We start from the raw sequence: 19796 nt of genomic DNA, 5'->3' as shown, positions 1-19796 counted from the left end.
CTGCTGCTGCTTGCCTGCCTGCGACGCTCCTTGTGCGAGTCAAGATGGGCCGGGGAATGCGTGGGCGATGGGCAGATGTTGATTCTGGCCTTTCTGCGGTGTTTCAAAGTGTGTTTCACCTATAATCTATTATGCAAATCGCTCTCCGCTCTCTGTGCTGCTGCTGCTGGCGCGGCCGCTCGGGCAAGTCTGGATGACTGTAAAATCGGCAAGCAATTTCCTTGAGAATGGCTTCCTCCCGCCGCTGTTTTTTCTTTGCTTTCGCTCGTCTGGGGGGAGCACTGTCAACACTTAGTGGGTCGGTAAAATAGATTATACACATTCAATACCTCCAATAATTGTATAGGAGACGTAAAAGGGATTGATCAACGCTCCACCGTCAAAAAAAAAAAATCGAGTGAACATTGGCAGTGAACGTGTTAAGTAAAAACAAACATCAAATGAACTTACATTTCTATTCTTGCACAAAATACATAAATTCAAGCACTTTCAATGACCCATGTCTATTTATGTCTATTTTCAAAAACTTTCAATGGCTTGATTTTTTCCTCGAATTCACAAACTTTCAAGGATTTCAAGGAGCCGTGGGAACCCTGATTATTCTGTGGTGACCGTCAACTTCCCAGCTGTAATTCGTAATGGGTGTTTGGAACACGTGGTGGAAAAGTACGGTTTTAGTGTGCCATTCCACTGCTGTTTAAAACGGTAGATCAGTGCGTTGTCATTAGCATCGGAGAAAGTCAGACAACCTCTTTCCCAGTCGAGCTGAACTCGGACCCTCCGTGGCCTTCGCCTCAATCTGAGGGGGGCGCTGTGGCCGGGGGAAGCACAGTACTCCCCAGAGGAGAGGGAGACAGTCCACAGGTTCGAGGCAGGGCTCGGGTTTAGATTAGAGTTAGACCAATGCTCTGGGCTTGAAGACCAGTCCTTCCTGTGGATGGTCTCTCTGGCCACGCCGATAGACCAGTGACTGTTGTCTCCGACCTCCACCTCCCAGCTCCGCCTCCCCGAGCTGAAGCCCTCAGAGCCCAGGACACTCTGCAGGGATACAAACCTCTCGGGGTTGTCAGGAAGAGACTGCTCCTCCTCGCACACAGACACACTAGACAGGTCAGCAGACACGCTTAAGCACACGGAGGCTGTGTTAGGATCCAGGGTCACTGGAACTGCCATGGACATGCCAGAGAGAAAGAGAACAGAGAAAGACAACAAAGTTATAGATATTCAGGAAGAGAGGGAAACAAACAAGGCTAAAACAATGTGTAAACTTTGAAACAATAAGCTGTTAAAAATACATCTACAGACAAAGCCAAACAGCTGAATTGTTGAACGTCAAGGAGCACAGTTTAAGTTCACGTTAATCCTGGATCCTAATCCTCTGTTGCGCATAAACAGCTGTTTGGACGAGGTGCACCTCTGTCGCAACTAAACAGCTGTTTGGACGAGGTGCACCTCTGTCGTGACTAAACAGCTGAAAATAACTGAGGCTCAGGCACATAAAACACGCAACGTCCATGTGATCGTGGCCTTATGCTGTCCGAGGCCAATCAGTAACAAATAGTCATCTAGTTTTGACCTCAAATCATCTGCACACTTCAGTTTCTTGCGGACAGGTACATTGCACTACATACACTGCACACTTTAAAGTTTCTTGCAAGTAAAGGACAGTGTGTGGGAATCCTCTCTCATCTAGTTTTGACCTGTAATTGTATCAGAGTGGAGGTATCTGATATCACACATGACACATGGACAGACAAATGAATGAACTGAACGGAGCCCGATCCATAGTCTGTAGCAATTTCATGGACTTGGGACATCTATCTGTTTTGATTATTGGAGGAGGCCATTACGTATGCCATACGTATACGTACCATATGTACCATACCATGGCTTATGGTTATGGTTTAGTGTTAACTCACAGTACTGGATGGTGTGCTGCATCTTGTCCCAGACACGGTGCTGCAGACAGCCCTGCTGTTTGGCCACATCAAGCAGAGCTCCCGACTCTTCTTCAGGCTCCTCTATTCTGCACTGAGCCCTGGGAGACACCAGGATTAACTACGATCAACTAAGCTAACACTACGCCGTATCCACCTTATTCTTGAATACCCCGCTGTAAAATGATTATGGGTGCAAGGTCCGGTCTAGAACGTGACTGATTGCAGCTGGTTAACGTTACTTTTTGGCAGAGGGTCAGCGCATTTCCTCGTCAAACTCTGACGCTGAAGAAAAAGTTGCTTGTCAGAAAGAAATAACACTTGTTTGACGACTTATTTGAGGGAATGTAATAATGTTATCTATCACATTTGCTAACCTGTTGCTCTTTGAACAACTCGGGATATTTATTGGCCATGTTTCGGAGATGTTTGGCCAAGCTGGACGTGATTTGCTCCCTTCGCCTACAGCTTTGAAACATCGTTTACAGACGGGCTATGTTGCGTCCGTATCAGCAACATAACGGGGGGAGGGGGCTGGGAGAATTACACTGGAAGAAGCACCCATATTTTACGAGGCATCATGGCAGCTAAAAGGTGGATACATTTACATGATGAAAATGACACAGCTCAGTGTATCCCCAAATGTTATTCGTGTCAGGCTGGAAAAGCCTGTGAACCATCATGGGTCAATTGTAACCCATTATGAAAAAGAGAAAAGCCAGCACTCCAAATGTCTTTTTTGTTGGTTTATTTCCTCATATACCTGGGCAGCAGCAACGAACGTTTCAGTCAAAGACCTTCCTCAGCGTTCAATTGTTCAATTGCGTTCAACAGCGTTGCGTTCAACAGCGTTCAATTGTAACCCAAACAAATGAAATGCTTTGAGGTGGGTGACAACTTATGATCCATTCAAGGCCCATTTCAGGAGATCATTCTAAACAGCAAAAGGACAACAACAAAGGCCAATACCGACCCAGTACTGTACATCAACAGACTGATAGGACCATCTAAACCCAATGGTAGTTGACAATAATTCATATTTTCAATGTATTTCTACATTGTGCAGCTGATGAATAGGCCCATGTTATGAAATTAGATGTGATGTAAGATTACAAAATAAGAACTCACCTTTTAGAGGTCCTCTTGTAGTTCTGTTGGGAGAAAGGAGAGACATGAACTACAAGTGAGGAATCTCATACAAAATTCATACAAAAACTACCAGCTGGACTACCACAGGTTTTACAGTGAGCCAATGTAGATGCAGATGAGCCTTTTTCATTCATAGCGTATCGTGCATCATATAAATTCTGGCATATTTTTTGAATCAAACTTATCCAATGCTTTTAATTCATTAAGATGAGGAATAGACTATGTGACAACCAGGAAAGACTAGTGACTACTGGAGAGTCAGTTGACAGCCGGAACAGGGACGGCACCCGGGTAGCAGTATGGGTTAGCTCCCCAGCCTGCGTCTTCCATGAGGAAGAAGCCCAACAACCTTTCAGGCCTTTTAGGAGGGCCAATCAAGCCGCAAGTGGAGACTGCAGTGCCACCAAGTACTGGTATTGCATGGTATCCACCAAGATACCATCACCTCGGAGTGAGATGTTTGGAGCGGGGGAGTCTGGTGCAGCGCACAGGTCGTAGACCTGGTGAGACGAGGGAGGAGCCCGGCCGGGTGGCAACCCACAGAGCCCGGTCCCTCTATGTACCAGAGCCCTCCCCCTCCCCCGGTCCCGGCAGAGTAGTTCCGGAGCAGCGGATTGAGTGGCCCTGACCGCGTGACCACCTTCGACCCTTCCTAGAGGGCTGACCGTGGGTAGCTAGTGAGACGTAAGTTGGGGCTTGGCCAGCCCCGGCTGGGTCACCTGGGCGAGGGTGTATGATGTTGCGAGACCCGAAACATCCTATGACCCCAGGGTACATCACTGAGGATACGTCCCAGTTATGCATCCATGCGATGTTTTATCTTTATTTTATTAGGCTGATTATTTCACTTTTTTAACAGCAACAACAACATACACTGATGAAAAAGAAGGAATTTTCTGACAATGACAGGGCAACAGAACCCTCAACACATTTGTAAATCACACACAGCAAAGCCACTGCACTATGGAGGTCTTTCAAGGACGTTCAAGTATGTTGCAATTAAAGCAGCATGCTGGTAACTGGTCTTGCTTTGAATCGTTCTCCCACTGAAGGTTACATGTCCCACAATAAGTGAAGAGGCAGATGCCAAGTTTACTAGTTCAACAAGTTTCCTCACTCGTTTCATCAATGCCACCCTTACAAGAAGAATATCAAATATTACAAGGAATGGGAGGGGATGAGACCCTTTTTAAACGTCAAGGGATGTGCCAAGCCAGTTAAAAACAAATTAACAGCGAAACGAAATTGTCTGGGAGGAGTTTCATTCCGGAGCAGAATTAAACAACAAGCTTATGGGTGAAAGCCACACCACAGCTGACCCGCGTGTGTGGATGTTGGTTTATATGTCTCAATGGAATCTCCACGTTAGTTTCAGGACTGGTTATAAGGTCTGATATTGCTTATTGCAGATACACATGTGCCTGTTAAAAGGGTCTAAGGCTTGAATGTAATAAGTGGAGTTCAGATGAATTTCTATGTTCACTTATTCTGCTCCTCTGATTTGCCTCTTACTATAGGCATGAGCACTTCGTTGCATTATATTAAATTTGGGTAGAAAACAGCCTGTTCCTGGGCTGTGTCCACAGAGGGAAAAGTCTGGGGAAATTCGTACATGCACATCTTGAAAAAGGTAATCTTGCGGTGCTTGGTGGCTTGCAGGGCTCCCTTGAAAAAGAGATTTTGAACTCGATGGCACTCACTTGTTTGAATAAATAAACAAACAAACAAATAAATAAATAATACATAAATAAATAAATGTTGGGTGGTGGTTGGTTCCTTCTTCTGTATTATCTTTGCACAGGTATGGCAAAACTTGAAGGGATCCATCCAGGACTGTGTGGGGAGGGAATCTGACTAGTCGCTGTACTTAATGTGTCATCTGCATATCTTTCATCTAAGGGGTCATAGCAGTGACGCAGTGGTATTTTTAGAACTGGAGGAGCCCTCTAATGCCTCTCTAGAGAGGTGTGCTCATAGCCAAGTCAGAACTCGAGTAGCAGAGGTCTGTGTTGTTGTTGTTTAGTCAGATACATGTGGAGCAGATATGAACGCGTGAACGAAGTGGAGTTATAGTTAGACTCATGTTGCTGAAGCAGTTAGAAGCATGTTGCTGCTGGGCAGAGTTGGCTACAGTTAATAAGGAGATTGGGTCCAGGAGGGAATTTTTTCCTCCACTATGAATGGAGTCTAATCGTTTTCAGGTACATTTATGCTTGAAAAATCATAAAGGTGGTGTAAATTTGTGAAGATGATCTTGCTGAACATGGAGGGTCTAAGCATCTTACACTTTTGTTAACCACAGACCTTATTTCAGGCATCTATGGCAATGTGGACTCTGTCTGTTTCTCTGTTTCAAGAATTTTGTCTGGCCACAGCTATGCCGTTTTACTTGTGATTGGGCTGAAACTTTCAGGGGGTGGAAAGAGCACCCTGACGGAGCTGGATTTTTTAATTAGGGCAGATTAATTGCCCTAAGGTTGATTGCCCTAAGGCTGCGGCTATCATCAGTGATGATGTCATCAGTGATGTCTGAGGCTCACGAGATAGACTGAGGGAGAGGGAGAGAGAGAGACTGAGGGAGGGAGAGAGAGAGAGAGAAGAGTGAGAGAGAGAGAGAGAGAGAGAAGGGGGAGAGAGAGAGGGAGACATTGCGCGTGCGCCAATAAGGCAGGCATGGTGACGCAGCAGCCGAGCTGCGGGCGAGGCTGCGCTAGCTGCGTATGCCAGCTGCAGGACCAGCTCGGCAAGCTGCAGGATGGGCGAGGCTGCGCAGCAGGCGCGCTGCCTAGTCTAACAAAAAAACGTTCAAAAATCCCACTGACTGAGATGAGGGAACCCAGTGTGATGCTAACTTCTGGGTTGGCCTACAACAACACATCATCCCTGCAGCACTCTATAGACACCACATAGATGTCTCACCTGGAGGCATCTAGAGGTGCTGTTGGACTCCTCCCCCCTCGCCCCCTGCAACATAATGGGCTCTATCGTACCACTGGCCTTAAATTAGCGTTTAGCGCCAGGCGCAGCCCTAGCGGGCGTGGACCGGCGTAGTCAATATTTTCGTGTCGGCGCTACACGCGGCCTTAAGCATTATAACCACGCCTTTTAAGCATAGAATTATTCACAATGTTCTCATTGGAGAAGTGCAGTAAACAAATCACAATGTCCCTTTCATGTTCCATTCCACGGAGCGATCCAATCCGGTCAGAAAAGCCGACCAAAGCGCTCTGAGCTCCCCCCCCCCCTCTTTCATCCCCGTCTGTCTCCATATATATTATTCCATATTATTATGCTTCTCAAACCAATCTCACTGCAGTTTAAATACAGCAAGCATGTAAATACGCTACACTATAGCAAGATCAAAGTGAAAAGAATGTTCTAAACGCATCGGCTAGAAAAATATAGCCTATCCGTGGATGTCATGATGAGATTAGATTGGTGAAAGTTTGGGCAGAATGATATCGTTTTCTCTCACTACCTTTTCTTCTCTCCCACTGCACAGGTAGGATGATGCAACAGCCTCTGAATGACAGGGGCTCAACATTACGGTATAACAACTTTTTTCTTTCATCGGTCATTGTGCCTGTCTGACGCGCAAGAGAGAGGGAGTGAGATAGAGAGAGAGAGAGTGAGATGGCAGAGGAGAGCTGCGCGCAATTACGCACAATAATATCCCCGGCGCACTGAATAAGGCCTGGTTTTGAAAAGCGCTAAACGCTAAATTAACGCCAGGGGGGGAGATAGCTTTAGGCCGGGATTTAAGGCCGAAACGCCCATTCTGGCCTATTCTGGCACTGCGCCACGCCTCTTCGGCGTAAAGCGCATTTCGGGGCCTAAAAACATGATGCTATCTTCCCGAGGCAGGTGCAAGGCGCGTTTTTTTTTGCGTTCAATGCCAGTTTTTGCGCCTAAGGCCAGTGGGAAGATAGAGCCCATTGTCTACAAAACAAGCACAAGGTGACGCATCAATCGCAAATAGTAGCTTTAAAAATCCTGGAAAGTCAAATCTACAAAAACCTATGTAAGGGTCTTATGTGCATTTAATAAGCATCTAAAAGTATTAGACAGTTTCATTAAGGGTCTTATGTGCATTTAGTAAGCATCTAAAAGTATTAGACAGTTTCATTCCAAATCCTAAATATTGCCATTTAAGTTTTTGTAGTTTTTATGCTCAATACTTATTACACAATAAACCCCACAGACCAATCAGGCTGAAGTGCCTGCCCTCTACCCTGGAATTTCCCCCAAAAATGCATCACAATGTACCGTATCAAGGTGTGCAGCACTGTGGGGGAAGGGGGGAAACTGGGAGGCATGGGAGCACTTCAGCAGACACGCCTCCACATTTTAGAGCAGAGAATACTACTTTGTTTTTCACGATTTTGAAACCTAATTTTATAGACTTGGCAACATTTTTAATCATTCAAATTTGGCTGGGTGGTTAATACATTTTACTGTGGGGTGACAAACTCAAAACACATTTATTTTTGGTTCCCAGGGGCTTTCAGGAGTTACCTTTAGGAAGAGGAGGTCCTCTAACCCCATAGCCTCTCTTGTCTCTCTGACAGCGCTCGTCAGCACTCTGATGTCATCACTGATCCTGTCCATCTTCTCTTTCATCCTCTGACTTTTCTCTTCCTCTTCCTGTTTCAGCAGTGATGTCACAGCTGCCTCCTCGTCGCGCAGGTATTGGTGCATCTTCTCAAACTCCTCCCTCAACACCTGGGACGTGTGTTCTGATTGGCTCTGAGCACAGGGGTATGAGGATTTGTGATAGGAGTTGCCTTCTCTCTGCACGTGCACATTTTAAAACTGACACTGATCCTTCCCCCCTTGGTGGGGGACAATAAAAGGCCAATATCAGCAAGCCGCTGAATTGCTCTAACCTTACTAGGGGGCGTCCAAAAAGTCTGGAATCAGAAGGATAATGTAAGACTTTTCCCCCTTCCTTCCTATTTTTTGCCTTGCCAAACTAATTGTCGGGATGGCCAAATGGTTTATAGCACCAAGGTGTAGCCTATTGTCTGCAGATACTGTACAGAGGGTTTATAGCACTAAGGTATATTGTCTGCAGATACTGTACAGAGGGTTTATAGCACTAAGGTATATTGTCTGCAGATACTGTACAGAGGGTTTATAGCACTAAGGTATATTGTCTGCAGATACTGTACAGAGGGTTTATAGCACTAAGGTATATTGTCTGCAGATACTGTACAGAGGGTTTATAGCACTAAGGTATATTGTCTGCAGATACTGTACAGAGGGTTTATAGCACCAAGGTATATTGTCTGCAGATACTGTACAGAGAGTTTATAGCACTAAGGTATATTGTCTGCAGATACTGTACAGAGGGTTTATAGCACTAAGGTATATTGTTTGCAGATACTGTACAGAGGGTTTATAGCACCAAGGTATATTGTCTGCAGATACTGTACAGAGGGTTTATAGCACCAAGGTATATTGTCTGCAGATACTGTACAGAAGGTTTATAGCACTAAGGTATATTGTCTGCAGATACTGTACAGAGGGTTTATAGCACTAAGGTATATTGTATGCAGATACTGTACAGAGGGTTTATAGCACCAAGGTTTATTGTCTGCAGATACTGTACAGAGGGTTTATAGCACTAAGGTTTATTGTCTGCAGATACTGTAGAGAGGGTTTATAGCACCAAGGTATATTGTTTGCAGATACTGTACAGAGGGTTTATAGCACTAAGGTTTATTGTCTGCAGATACTGTACAGAGGGTTTATAGCACTAAGGTATATTGTCTGCAGATACTGTACAGAGGGTTTATAGCACTAAGGTATATTGTCTGCAGATACTGTACAGAGGGTTTATAGCACTAAGGTATATTGTCTGCAGATACTGTAGAGAGGGTTTATAGCACTAAGGTATATTGTCTGCAGATACTGTACAGAGGGTTTATAGCACCAAGGTATATTGTCTGCAGATACTGTACAGAGGGTTTATAGCACCAAGGTATATTGTCTGCAGATACTGTACAGAGGGTTTATAGCACCAATGTATATTGTCTGCATATACTGTACAGAGGGTTTATATCACTAAGGTATATTGTCTGCAGATACTGTACAGAGGGTTTATAGCACTAAGGTATATTGTATGCAGATACTGTACAGAGGGTTTATAGCACTAAGGTATATTGTCTGCAGATACTGTACAGAGGGTTTATAGCACTAAGGTTTATTGTCTGCAGATACTGTACAGAGGGTTTATAGCACTAAGGTATATTGTCTGCAGATACTGTACAGAGGGTTTATAGCACTAAGGTTTATTGTCTGCAGATACTGTAGAGAGGGTTTATAGCACTAAGGTATATTGTCTGCAGATACTGTACAGAGGGTTTATAGCACTAAGGTTTATTGTCTGCAGATACTGTACAGAGGGTTTATATCACTAAGGTATATTGTCTGCAGATACTGTACATAGGTGGGTTTGAGTGCCACTTCTGCAAAAGAGCTTTGATACTCATTTATTTTCCCTATGACTGTGGACTTTTCACACACCTTGCACTGTGATCAACCTGATCAACGTAACTGTATACTGCATGCCTGGATATATACCTGTATATATACACCTATATACTGTAGTGTATACTGTATCCTGCATACCTTGATATGAGCTGCTGTGTCCTGCCAGCTTTCTCTGATGGAGGTCAAAGTGTCTAGCTGGTCCTGGAGAGTTCTCATGGCAGACCACAGCTCTCTCTATAGACAGAATATCAGGGGGAGGGCAAATAACAGATACACAATATTATATCTTACCATATATTATGATAAAAGTACAATGAAGAACATATATTTTTTTATCAAGTTTCCCCCCCCGGAAATATTGGTATCACCTGAAAACGAACATTTCTGCTGATATGACAAGGCGATAAAATGACGCTTTAATTATGCCCAAATTATCGAAGCACAACTTGAAGTAGGATGAATTTTACAGTTTTGTTTGGAAGAAAATATTACCGGTACATAAATAAAAAAGTCCAGTTTACACCAATGAGATGAAACCGTTTTAGAACGTTGCAGGGAAAAGTTGCAGTGAAAACTGGCCCGTCTCATCTCGACTCCAGCGGGCTGATGGCATTGCCAGCCATTCAGATTGTCAAATCGCAGGGGCTGGTTGCAAGTAGTTGCAGGTAGTTGCAAGTTCAACTCGTCTCGTTGTGAATCTTTGGTCTAAACTGGGCTTTAGTTGAAGTAGTTTTCTTATTTTGCCCAGTGAATGTGTACATTTTGAAAATAATCGTATTCTGCATCTGCCAGTGGGCCACCATCATGATAAGAGTAGGCATAATAATGTGTTAATTCCACTACAGGAGAGACTTGATGTTCTCTCAAATTAGGTGGTGGGAAATGTGCGCATACATACAGTATATCTGTATCGGCAAGCAGACAAAAGTTGAAAAATATTGGTATATCAGATATTGTAAAAAAAAATCATCTGACCTTACAGTCCCGGACAGCCTCCTGTATGGAGCAGCACTGGTGCTCGTCATGCTGGTCTCTCTGACACTCTGGGCAGACCGGCTCTTCCTCCTCCAAGCAGAACAGCCTGAGCAGCTCACCATGCTGCGCACAGACATCTTGTTCCCTATCTGGATCCCCATCCCCATCGCCATCCCCAGCCCCAGCTTGCATCTACAGTGGCCGTGAAGTGCAATCCACAACGGCAAATAGGAAAACACAAGAACAAATTGCAAAATCAAATTAACAGAAGAGAAAACACGATAACAAAACAGAAACCACAACCACAAAGCAGAAAACACAACATTCTACCAGAAAAGGTACCCAGCTCAACTTTCGAAAGTGTTTTGTTTTTTGTCATAATTTTTTGTTTCGTTGCGTTTTCCTATTTGCCGCTGTGTTTTGATTTGTTGTTGTTTTCCTATTTGCCGCTGTGTTTTCTGATTTCTTGTTGTGTTTTTCTATTTGCTGTTGTTTTTTTAATTTCTTGTTGAGTTTTCCTATTTGCCGTTGTGTTTTTTTAAGTTCTTGTTGTGTTTTCCTATTTACTGTTGTGTTTTGATTTCTTGTCGTGTTTCCTATTTGTCATTGTGATTGGCACTTCATGGCCACCATATTCACCTCATCCTCTCTCCCCCCGGGCCACTCTCCAGCTCCAGACATGCCCCCGGGCCTCCTGGGCTGGCCCTGGAAGAGAGCGTCCAGCAGAGTGTGGAGCACAGAGTCCATCAGCTGGGCTCCATAGCAGACGGTGCAGCCTGCCTGCCCCACCTCCCCCTGGCTGAGATGCACGCAGGCTGGACACAGCTTGTGACTGCAGGGCAAAACCAGGACACCCACCGCCTGGCAGCCCGGGCACTCAGCCTCTACTTCAGGCAATCCGGACTCTATGCTTTGATGGCCTGGATGCTGTTCTTCTACAGAATGAAGAGCCAGAGTTATTATAGTTTTGTATTTGTCATTAGTTTTTATTTTTACTTTGTTTTTAACTTTTGTTTTAGTTAGTTTCCAGAATGGATTTGCTCATTTCAGTTTAGTTTTTATTGTTTAAAATGTTTATTATTATTATTATTATTATTATTATTATTATTATTATTATTATTATTGTTTTATTGTATTTTTTATATGGGAGTATTGGTCAGGGGCAAGATTTAAAGGTATACTATGCAACTTTTTTAGGGCCCTTCAAATGTAAACAAAAAAGAAAATCCCCTTTTTTATTTTAAAATAACTTTTATCTCTGACAGAGCTCTTAATACAAGGAAGTTTGTAAGATCTAAACATTTGTTTTAGATGTATGTGAAATCCATAAACAGTTTAAAGTTCAGAAAAGGTATTACAATACAGACACAACATTTTGTGAAGGCAATTGACTCACAGTTATGTAGACATCCCAGTGTCAATATGATATGCACCGCCTCATGCTTGTTGTGTTGACATATTTGACTCAATTGACAAAGACTAAAACCAAATACATTTTCTGTATATTTGTTATTTTAGTTAGTTTTGTAAGTACACAATATATTGTTTGAGCTAGTTTTCATTGACTAAAATATTTTCTCCCACACCTAGTTTTAGTTAACTCTAATAACCTTGATCAGAGCCTGGGCAATCCTCTATAGACTGGCAGGTTAGAGGTACAGCCTCTTCAGATTGACCACTTGCTTCTTCGTCTTGGCCCCCTGGTCCCCCTCTCTCCTCATCGTCAGCCTGGTTGGCCCCGTCTGCCATTGTCAGATCAGCAGATGACTGGATAATTTTAGCACAATGTAATTCTGTCCCAGTTTACAGCCGTGCGGCACGGTGCGGACTCTCTCCGGTGGCTGTCCCTGACTCTCTGTCCCAGTTTACAGCCGTGCGGCACGGTGCGGACTCTCTCTAGTGTCTGTCCCTGACTCTCTGCTCCAGGTACATGCCAGTGTCCAAGCTACTCTTCAGTCCAAACAGATTCTGATCTTTGCTGTAGTTTGCAAAACCACTTGTGCGCAACTGTAACTACAGACTCCTCCCACTGCTCCTCTTCTCTCCTGCCTCCCCTTCCTCCTCCACTCCAATAAATACTACAGGGAAAGTTCTATGTCTTCCTATGAAGATAATATATACGTGTCTGTATAATAATAATAATAATAATAATAATAATAATAATAATAATAATAATAATAATAATAGTAATAATAATAATAAAATAATAGCAATGATGTGTCTTTGTTGCAGTAAGTATTTATAATTATGACCTGGTCAAGAAACGTGTTCCATCTCTCTCGTTTCCATGTTGTCAGACACTTAGAGGCCATGTTTTGTCCTGGAATAGCTCTTTTTTCTTCTTTCTTTCTTTCTTTCTTTCTTTCTTTCTTTCTTTCTTTCTTTCTTTCTTTCTTTCTTTCTTTCTTTCTTTCTTTCTTTCTTTCTTATTTTACTATAAAATGGCATTAGTTAAAATGATCCTTGGGCAAGTCTAGGGGTACTTTAAGCATTTTCTGCTAAATCTTTGCTTTTGTTCTGGACTGCACTTGATCGCCATCTGTGAAATGGGTCTAATAAGGTGGTTGCAAGTTTGTTGTACAAATTGGTCATTCAAAGAACAGTTACATTTGAAATGATCACTGGCTGACAGCTGGTCATACTGAGCAGCTCCCGGTGTGAATGTCATTATAAATATGGAGTGTGAAATGTAGAGTTTTTGCCTATTAAAGAAAAACATGATTATCCTGTCATGAGTGAGACAACATTGGTTTATTCTACAGGGTCATGAAGGGTTCCCTCCTCCCACTCATTAGAGAAAAGCCCACCTGAGTGTCTCAGGTCACTCTTCAAGCAACAGCCCAAACAGAGCTTTACTGGGACATGTCTGTCTGCCTGTCTGTCTGTCTGTCTGTCTGTCTGTCTGTCTGTCTTTTCTTAAATACTGCACAAATGTAAGCATCCTTGTTTTTGTTTGTGACCACCCTTCCCACCTGGCATTGACATGCATCCTGGGTGATATTCAAATAGCCAAGACACACTGAAGAACTGATCATCCAAACCACCTTTGGTGTTCTCTGGACACATTTGGATTTGACAATATTAACAACAAAGTCTAAATGCCATGTGTCAAACTTTACTGTACAGACACAAGGGAACACAAATCAAACAGGTGTCAGGCACCTTGCACAGTAAACAGGTGTCAGGCACCTTGCACAGTAAACAGGTGTCAGGCACGTTGCACAGTAAACAGGTGTCAGGCACCTTGCACAGTAAACAGGTGTCAGGCACCTTGCACAGTAAACAGGTGTCAGGCACCTTGCACAGTAAAACAACAGGTGTCAGGCACCTTGCACAGTAAACAGGTGTCAGGCACCTTGCACAGTAACAAACAGGTGTCAGGCACTTTGCAGAGTAACAAGTAACAAACAGGTGTCAGGCACCTTGCACAGTAAACAGCTGTCAGGCACCTTGCACAGTAACAAACAGGTGTCAGGCACCTTGCACAGTAAACAGGTGTCAGGCACCTTGCACAGTAAACAGGTGTCAGGCACCTTGCACAGTAACAAACAGGTGTCAGGCATGTTGCACAGTAAACAGGTGTCAGGCACCTTGCACAGTAAACAGGTGTCAGGCACCTTGCACAGTAAAAAACAGGTGTCAGGCACCTTGCACAGTAAACAGGTGTCAGGCACCTTGCACAGTAAACAGGTGTCAGGCACCTTGCACAGTAACAAACAGGTGTCAGGCACCTTGCACAGTAAACAGGTGTCAGGCACCTTGCACAGTAACAAACAGGTGTCAGGCACCTTGCACAGTAAACAGGTGTCAGGCACCTTGCACAGTAACAAACATGTGTCAGGCACCTTGCAGAGTAACAAGTAACAATCAGGTGTCAGGCACCTTGCACAGTAAACAGGTGTGTCAGGCACCTTGCACAGTAAACAGGTGTCAGGCACGTTGCACAGTAACAAACAGGTGTCAGGCACCTTGCACAGTAAACAGGTGTCAGGCACCTTGCACAGTAAACTGGTGTCAGGCACCTTGCAGAGTAAACAGGTGTCAGGCACCTTGCACAGTAACAAACAGGTGTCAGGCACCTTGCACAGTAAACAGGTGTCAAGCACCTTGCACAGTAAACAGGTGTCAGGCACCTTGCACAGTGACAAACAAGTGGCAGGCACCTTGCACAGTAAACAGGTGTCAGGCACATTGCACAGTACACAGGTGTGTCAGGCACCTTGCACAGTAAACAGGTGTCAGGCACCTTGCACAGTAAACAGGTGTCAGGCACCTTGCACAGTAACATACTTACAAGCGGGATGAAGTGTTTACTGTCAAAGGCCAGCACAGTTTGATTGACCTCTTAAAGAAGAAGGCAGACAGTCCAGAGGGTCTCTGTGGTGAGGGGAGATGGTGGCCTGAATCCTGTTGTTTGAGAGGGCTCTGAGCTTTTGGATAAGCTCGGTGAGGTACGGCCTGGGTCCAGCGTAACCCTGGTTAGGGTTAGGGTCCAATATTTGCAGAAAATGTGACTCCAAGTGACCTTTGGGGGGATTTGAGGACCCGCCATCTTTCGTGGGACACCTCTTTAGCTTAGCTGACATTAGTGTGATGTCATAGAGGGGGTCTTCCTGAGTGTGTGTATATTGTTATATATTGACATAACTCGGACACCGCTTAGACAACAACTGGCGTTTATTCACTAACGCGGATGTATCCACACTATTATACATCATGACGTCATACGCAATCTGACGCTACGCATATTCACACAATATGTTACATCCCTCTTCTTAAGATTGTTTTTTTTACAAGTTATTTTAATGTCTAGTTATGCCCTTCTTACAGTGCAATAACAATGCAATAAACAACAAAATCTTAACTTCTTGTACTGTATTATACTCTAATCTTCCATATTAACAGTCTTTTTATCTTGTTTTCAAACTTCTTTTTTTTAATTGAACAATAAATTATTTTATTTCACCTTTGAACCTCTAACATGTGACCTTATGATAGACTATGAGATTGTACACCTAGTCTCTGTATCTGGCTGGAAGCTTGACTTGTCTCCCGGACCGTGTGTGACACAACTGTGACTGTACTTGTCCCTCGTCAGTGTCAGTGTCCTGAGTGACCTCTGTGTCTTTGCGTTCCATGTTACTAGTGTCTTTTATCTCAATGTCTGCATATTTGGAAATGTCTTGTACATCTGTACTGTAGGTGGTAACTGCCTCTCGCCTGTCTTCAAAAGATGCTTCCTGTTCCTCCTGTAGACTCTTCCATGCGGCGTGCGAACGATGAAGGATCTTGGTTGCTGATGTCTGTTGACAACCACAGCTGGCTGCCATGAGTCTCCTCTCTGTATTCTGACATTGTCACCTGTCTGCAGATCTGGCAACGGTCTTGTTTGTCCATCATAGTAGCTTTTTTGCTTCATTTGCTTGTATTTTTGCTTGTCATGTACTTAAACTCGACCTTCAGGAGTCAGCAGAGTAGTGGACGTTGGGATGTCCTGGACTGGAAGTGACATGTTGAAATTCCCAGCTTTCCGAAAACACTTTGAATTCACCACTGGCATACTGTGAACCATTGTCACTAAGGTGTCCACGCGCTATGCCGACCACCCGCAATGCCGACCTTAGGTTTAGGCGTGGGGGTGGGAGAGGTTAGGTTTAGGGTTACGGTCTGGGTGAGGTTAGGTTTAGGCGTGGGGGGTGGGAGAGGTTAGGGTTAGGGTCTAGGGGAGGTTAGGTTTAGGCATGGGGGGATGTTAGGTTTAGGCGTGGGGGCTGGGAGAGCTTAGCTCCAGCGGGTCCACCGACACGCTGCACGCCGCCTCGCTCAGCTGGTTCTGCTTGTGGGCTATCGGCATTGCGGCCCGTCGGCGCTGCGGCCTGTCGGCACCGTCACTAATGACAATATCTGGAATACCATGCCTTGCGAATGTCGACTTCAGTGCGGTAATGACACGTCCACTGGTCGTGTCACTCAACTTGGTGATCTCTGGATATTTTGAATAACAGTCGACACATAGCAGATATTCAGCACCGTTGTAGTGAAAGAGATCTGTGCCAATCTTCTCCCATGGTCTTTCTGGTAGTGCATGGGGAAGTAGAGGCTCTCTTGGATTGCTATGTTTGTTTTCATTACAGACAGCACACTGAGACACAATGTCCTCTATCTGAGTTGACATGCCTGGCCAGTAAATAATTTCCCTTGCTCTTTCTTTACATTTCACGATCCCCAGGTGTGATTCATGAATCTTGTTTAGCATTTCTTGTCTCATTTGGTTTGGCACGATGAGTTTTGAACATTAGCCCTGACGCATTGCTTATTTCTTCTTTAAATGTCCAATATTTCTGCATTTCCTTTGGAACATCCTTCCTTTCTGTCAGCCATCCATTCATTGTCATGTCTCTTAGCATTTGCATTTCAGAATCATCTGCTGTCGCTTTCCTGAACATGTTCAACTTCTCTTTAGAGATGGGTAGCTGAGGTGTGACCCAGTTAACCTCTAGCTCTTCTCCCAGCAACTCCTATTTTTGCTCTTTGAGATATGCATGACTCAAAGCATCAGCGATGTACAGCTCTTTTCCTGGCTTATAGGTGACTGTGAGAGAGTACCGGTACCTCTGTAGCCTGAGAACCATCCTTTGCAGCCTCATGGGAGCTTGGTGGAGCAGCTTTTTGAAGATGCTCTCAAGTGGTTTGTGATTACTCTCAACATGGATTTCTCTGTCATATACATATTGGTGGAACTTTTCACAACCGTAAACTATGGCGAGTAATTCCTTCTCGATTTGAGCATATCGGCGTTGACAGTCCGTAAGTGCTCGTGATCCATATACCACAGGCCTCTCATCCTGCAGTATAACAGCTCCTATTCCTTCGGAACTGGCATCCAGACATAATTTATTGACATCATAGTATTTGAGAGTTGGTGCATTGGTTACCAACTGCTTCAAGGTCTCAAAACTTTTATTTTGTCCTTCTTCCCAATGCCATTCAGTGTTGCTTTCTTGTAGCTTTCGAAAGTGGGGCACTGACCTCAGACAGGTTGGGAATGAATTTGGCAGGATATTGTATCATGCCCATGAACCTTAATACTTCCTGCTTGTCTTGTGGTGGTGGCAGCTGTACCACAGCTCTCACCTTCTCCTCGTCTGGCTTTAGCCCATCAGCCCTGAGTACATGCCCTATGTACTTGATCTCTGTCATTCTGAGCTTGCATTTGCTTTTGTTCAGCTTTAGGTTGTACTCTCTTGCTCTCTCCAGGAGCTTCCTCAGTCTTTGATCATGTTCCTCGACTGTGTCGCCCCATACCAGCAGATCATCAATTATGTTGACTACCCTGTCCAGGTCTTCAACCATATGAGCCATGGACCGCTGGAACACTGCAGAGGAAATGCCAAAGGGTAGTCGCAGGAAACAATATCTCCCTATAGGCGTGTTGAAAGTACATAATTTGGAGCTTTCCTCATCCAATTTGATCTGCCAGAAACCTTGATTGGCATCTAGTACTGGGAAGTACTTTGCATTAGGCATGCGAGAGACAGCAGCGGATAATGCTCTCGTTTGATGGCTAGGTTGAGATCTTGTGGATCCATACATATTCCCGTCTTTTTTGGTGTGACCACTTTTGTTATTACCACCACTTCTTCTTATTACTCTCATCTGTTCCATTCTGTGTAGCTCCTCCACTACTTGCTCCCTGATAGCTACTGGAACTTTCCTAGGAGCATGCACTACTGGTGTAATATTTGGATCAATCTGGATATGGTGTTTTCCTGGTAAACATCCTAATCCAGAAAACAAGTCTTCAAATCCTGTCAGAATGTAATTTTGTTTTTCCACACCATATATTATCTTCACCATGCCTAGCTTCATGCATGTTGCTTTGCCCAGTATTGCTGGAACATGTTGCTGCACTATCTCAAATTCTATTTTGTGTTTTTGTCCTTTGTGCACACAGGTGAGTGATGTTCTGCCCAATGGCGCCGACTTGTGGCCGAAATATGCAACAAGCTTGCAGGTGGATTTTTTCAGTTTTCCTCTGATGTCCAGTGAGTTGAATGTTTCTGCTGACATCACATTGCACATAGCACCAGTGTCAAGCTTAAATGTCACATTTCTCCTGTTTATTATCAGATCTTCAGTCCATTCATCTTTATCCTCCATCTCTGCATTTTCAATATTTTTGATGCACACCTCCTGTTCCACTTCAAGTGTGCCAATGAACATGTCACTGTTGCCCTCACTCTGTTCCACAGCATGCATTTTCCTTGCTTGGACCTGCGATTTGCACATCTTTGCAAAATGATTTATTTTCTGACATAACTTGCATGTCTGACCAAAGGCTGGACATTTTCTGTATCTGTGCTTGTAACCACATATGTTGCAGTTAACTTCCTTTTGTACATCTTGTGGAGGTGGCTTTGTTCTGCTCCTGTCGCCTCTGTCTCTCTTGGCATTGGCAGTCTTCACAGTTTTTATTTTGTGCACTTCAATTTCTTCATTTAGCACTTTAACCTGACTTGACGTGATCTCACTGGCACTGCAGACATCAATTGCCTTTACTAATGTAAGATCCGCCTCTCTCAATAGCCTGCCTCTCACTTGATCATCCCTTATGCCGCATACAATCCTGTCATGTATTAACGATTCATGCAGTTGTCCGAACTCACAGTCCTTGGCCTTTTTTTCAAGTCTGTCACGTAGGCATCTATGGTCTCTGTTGGTCCTTTAGCCCCAAAGTGACCCTACTACTGTACTTTGTTGAAACAGTTGTTTCACGGAGGAGTATCATTTTAACCGCCCCGGCTAAATTACTGGTTCCGTAGGAGGACTATCATATTTTCGGATCTGCAATCGGACGTCGGAGACGGGTAGGAGAGCGTTTTGAACAGCCGTTCCCCCCTATTGCCTATTGGAAGCGCGCTATGTGACCCTAATACTGCACGAGTGTATACACAAAGTACAGTAGTAGGGTCACTTTGGGGCAATTGGTCCTTGAGCCCTTGTGAAGAACATACAGTATGACGGATGTGCGGCAGGTTTTTTCTTGGTTCGCAGTAGTCTTGAAACTTTTCTTCAACACTGCAATTTTATCCTTCTCTCCGTCTAGGAAGACGAACGTGTTGCAAACCTTTATTGCTTCTTCTCCCGCAACGTGCAGAAATGTAGCACACTGCACTTTCTCTGTTTTCTCGGCCACGCCGCTTGCAATGCAAAAGAGCTCAAACTTCTGGATCCATATTT

The 19796-nt window shown here is 44.2% G+C and overlaps 1 protein-coding gene across 1 annotated transcript; it reads right to left on the bottom strand.

The window, feature by feature from the left end:
* Positions 1 to 597: 597 nt before the first annotated feature.
* Positions 598 to 18845, bottom strand: LOC310773227 (E3 ubiquitin-protein ligase TRIM35-like; the record flags this gene model as incomplete). The annotated part of the gene is made up of 10 exons (XM_083633118.1): positions 598 to 1166; positions 1920 to 2038; positions 3066 to 3088; positions 7602 to 7832; positions 9720 to 9815; positions 10557 to 10748; positions 11196 to 11491; positions 12167 to 12323; positions 17586 to 17932; positions 18644 to 18845. The coding sequence occupies 10 exons, from the start codon at positions 18843 to 18845 to the stop codon at positions 598 to 600; spliced, it is 2232 nt and encodes a 743-aa protein (XP_083489244.1).
* Between the last annotated feature and the right edge of the window lie 951 nt (positions 18846 to 19796).

Source organism: Poromitra crassiceps, assembly GCF_964638095.1.
Source record: "Poromitra crassiceps genome assembly, chromosome: 3".
Classification (NCBI taxonomy): domain Eukaryota; kingdom Metazoa; phylum Chordata; class Actinopteri; order Beryciformes; family Melamphaidae; genus Poromitra; species Poromitra crassiceps.
Note: the sequence above shows the minus strand (reverse complement) of the source record. Positions and strands in the feature narration are given on the sequence as shown.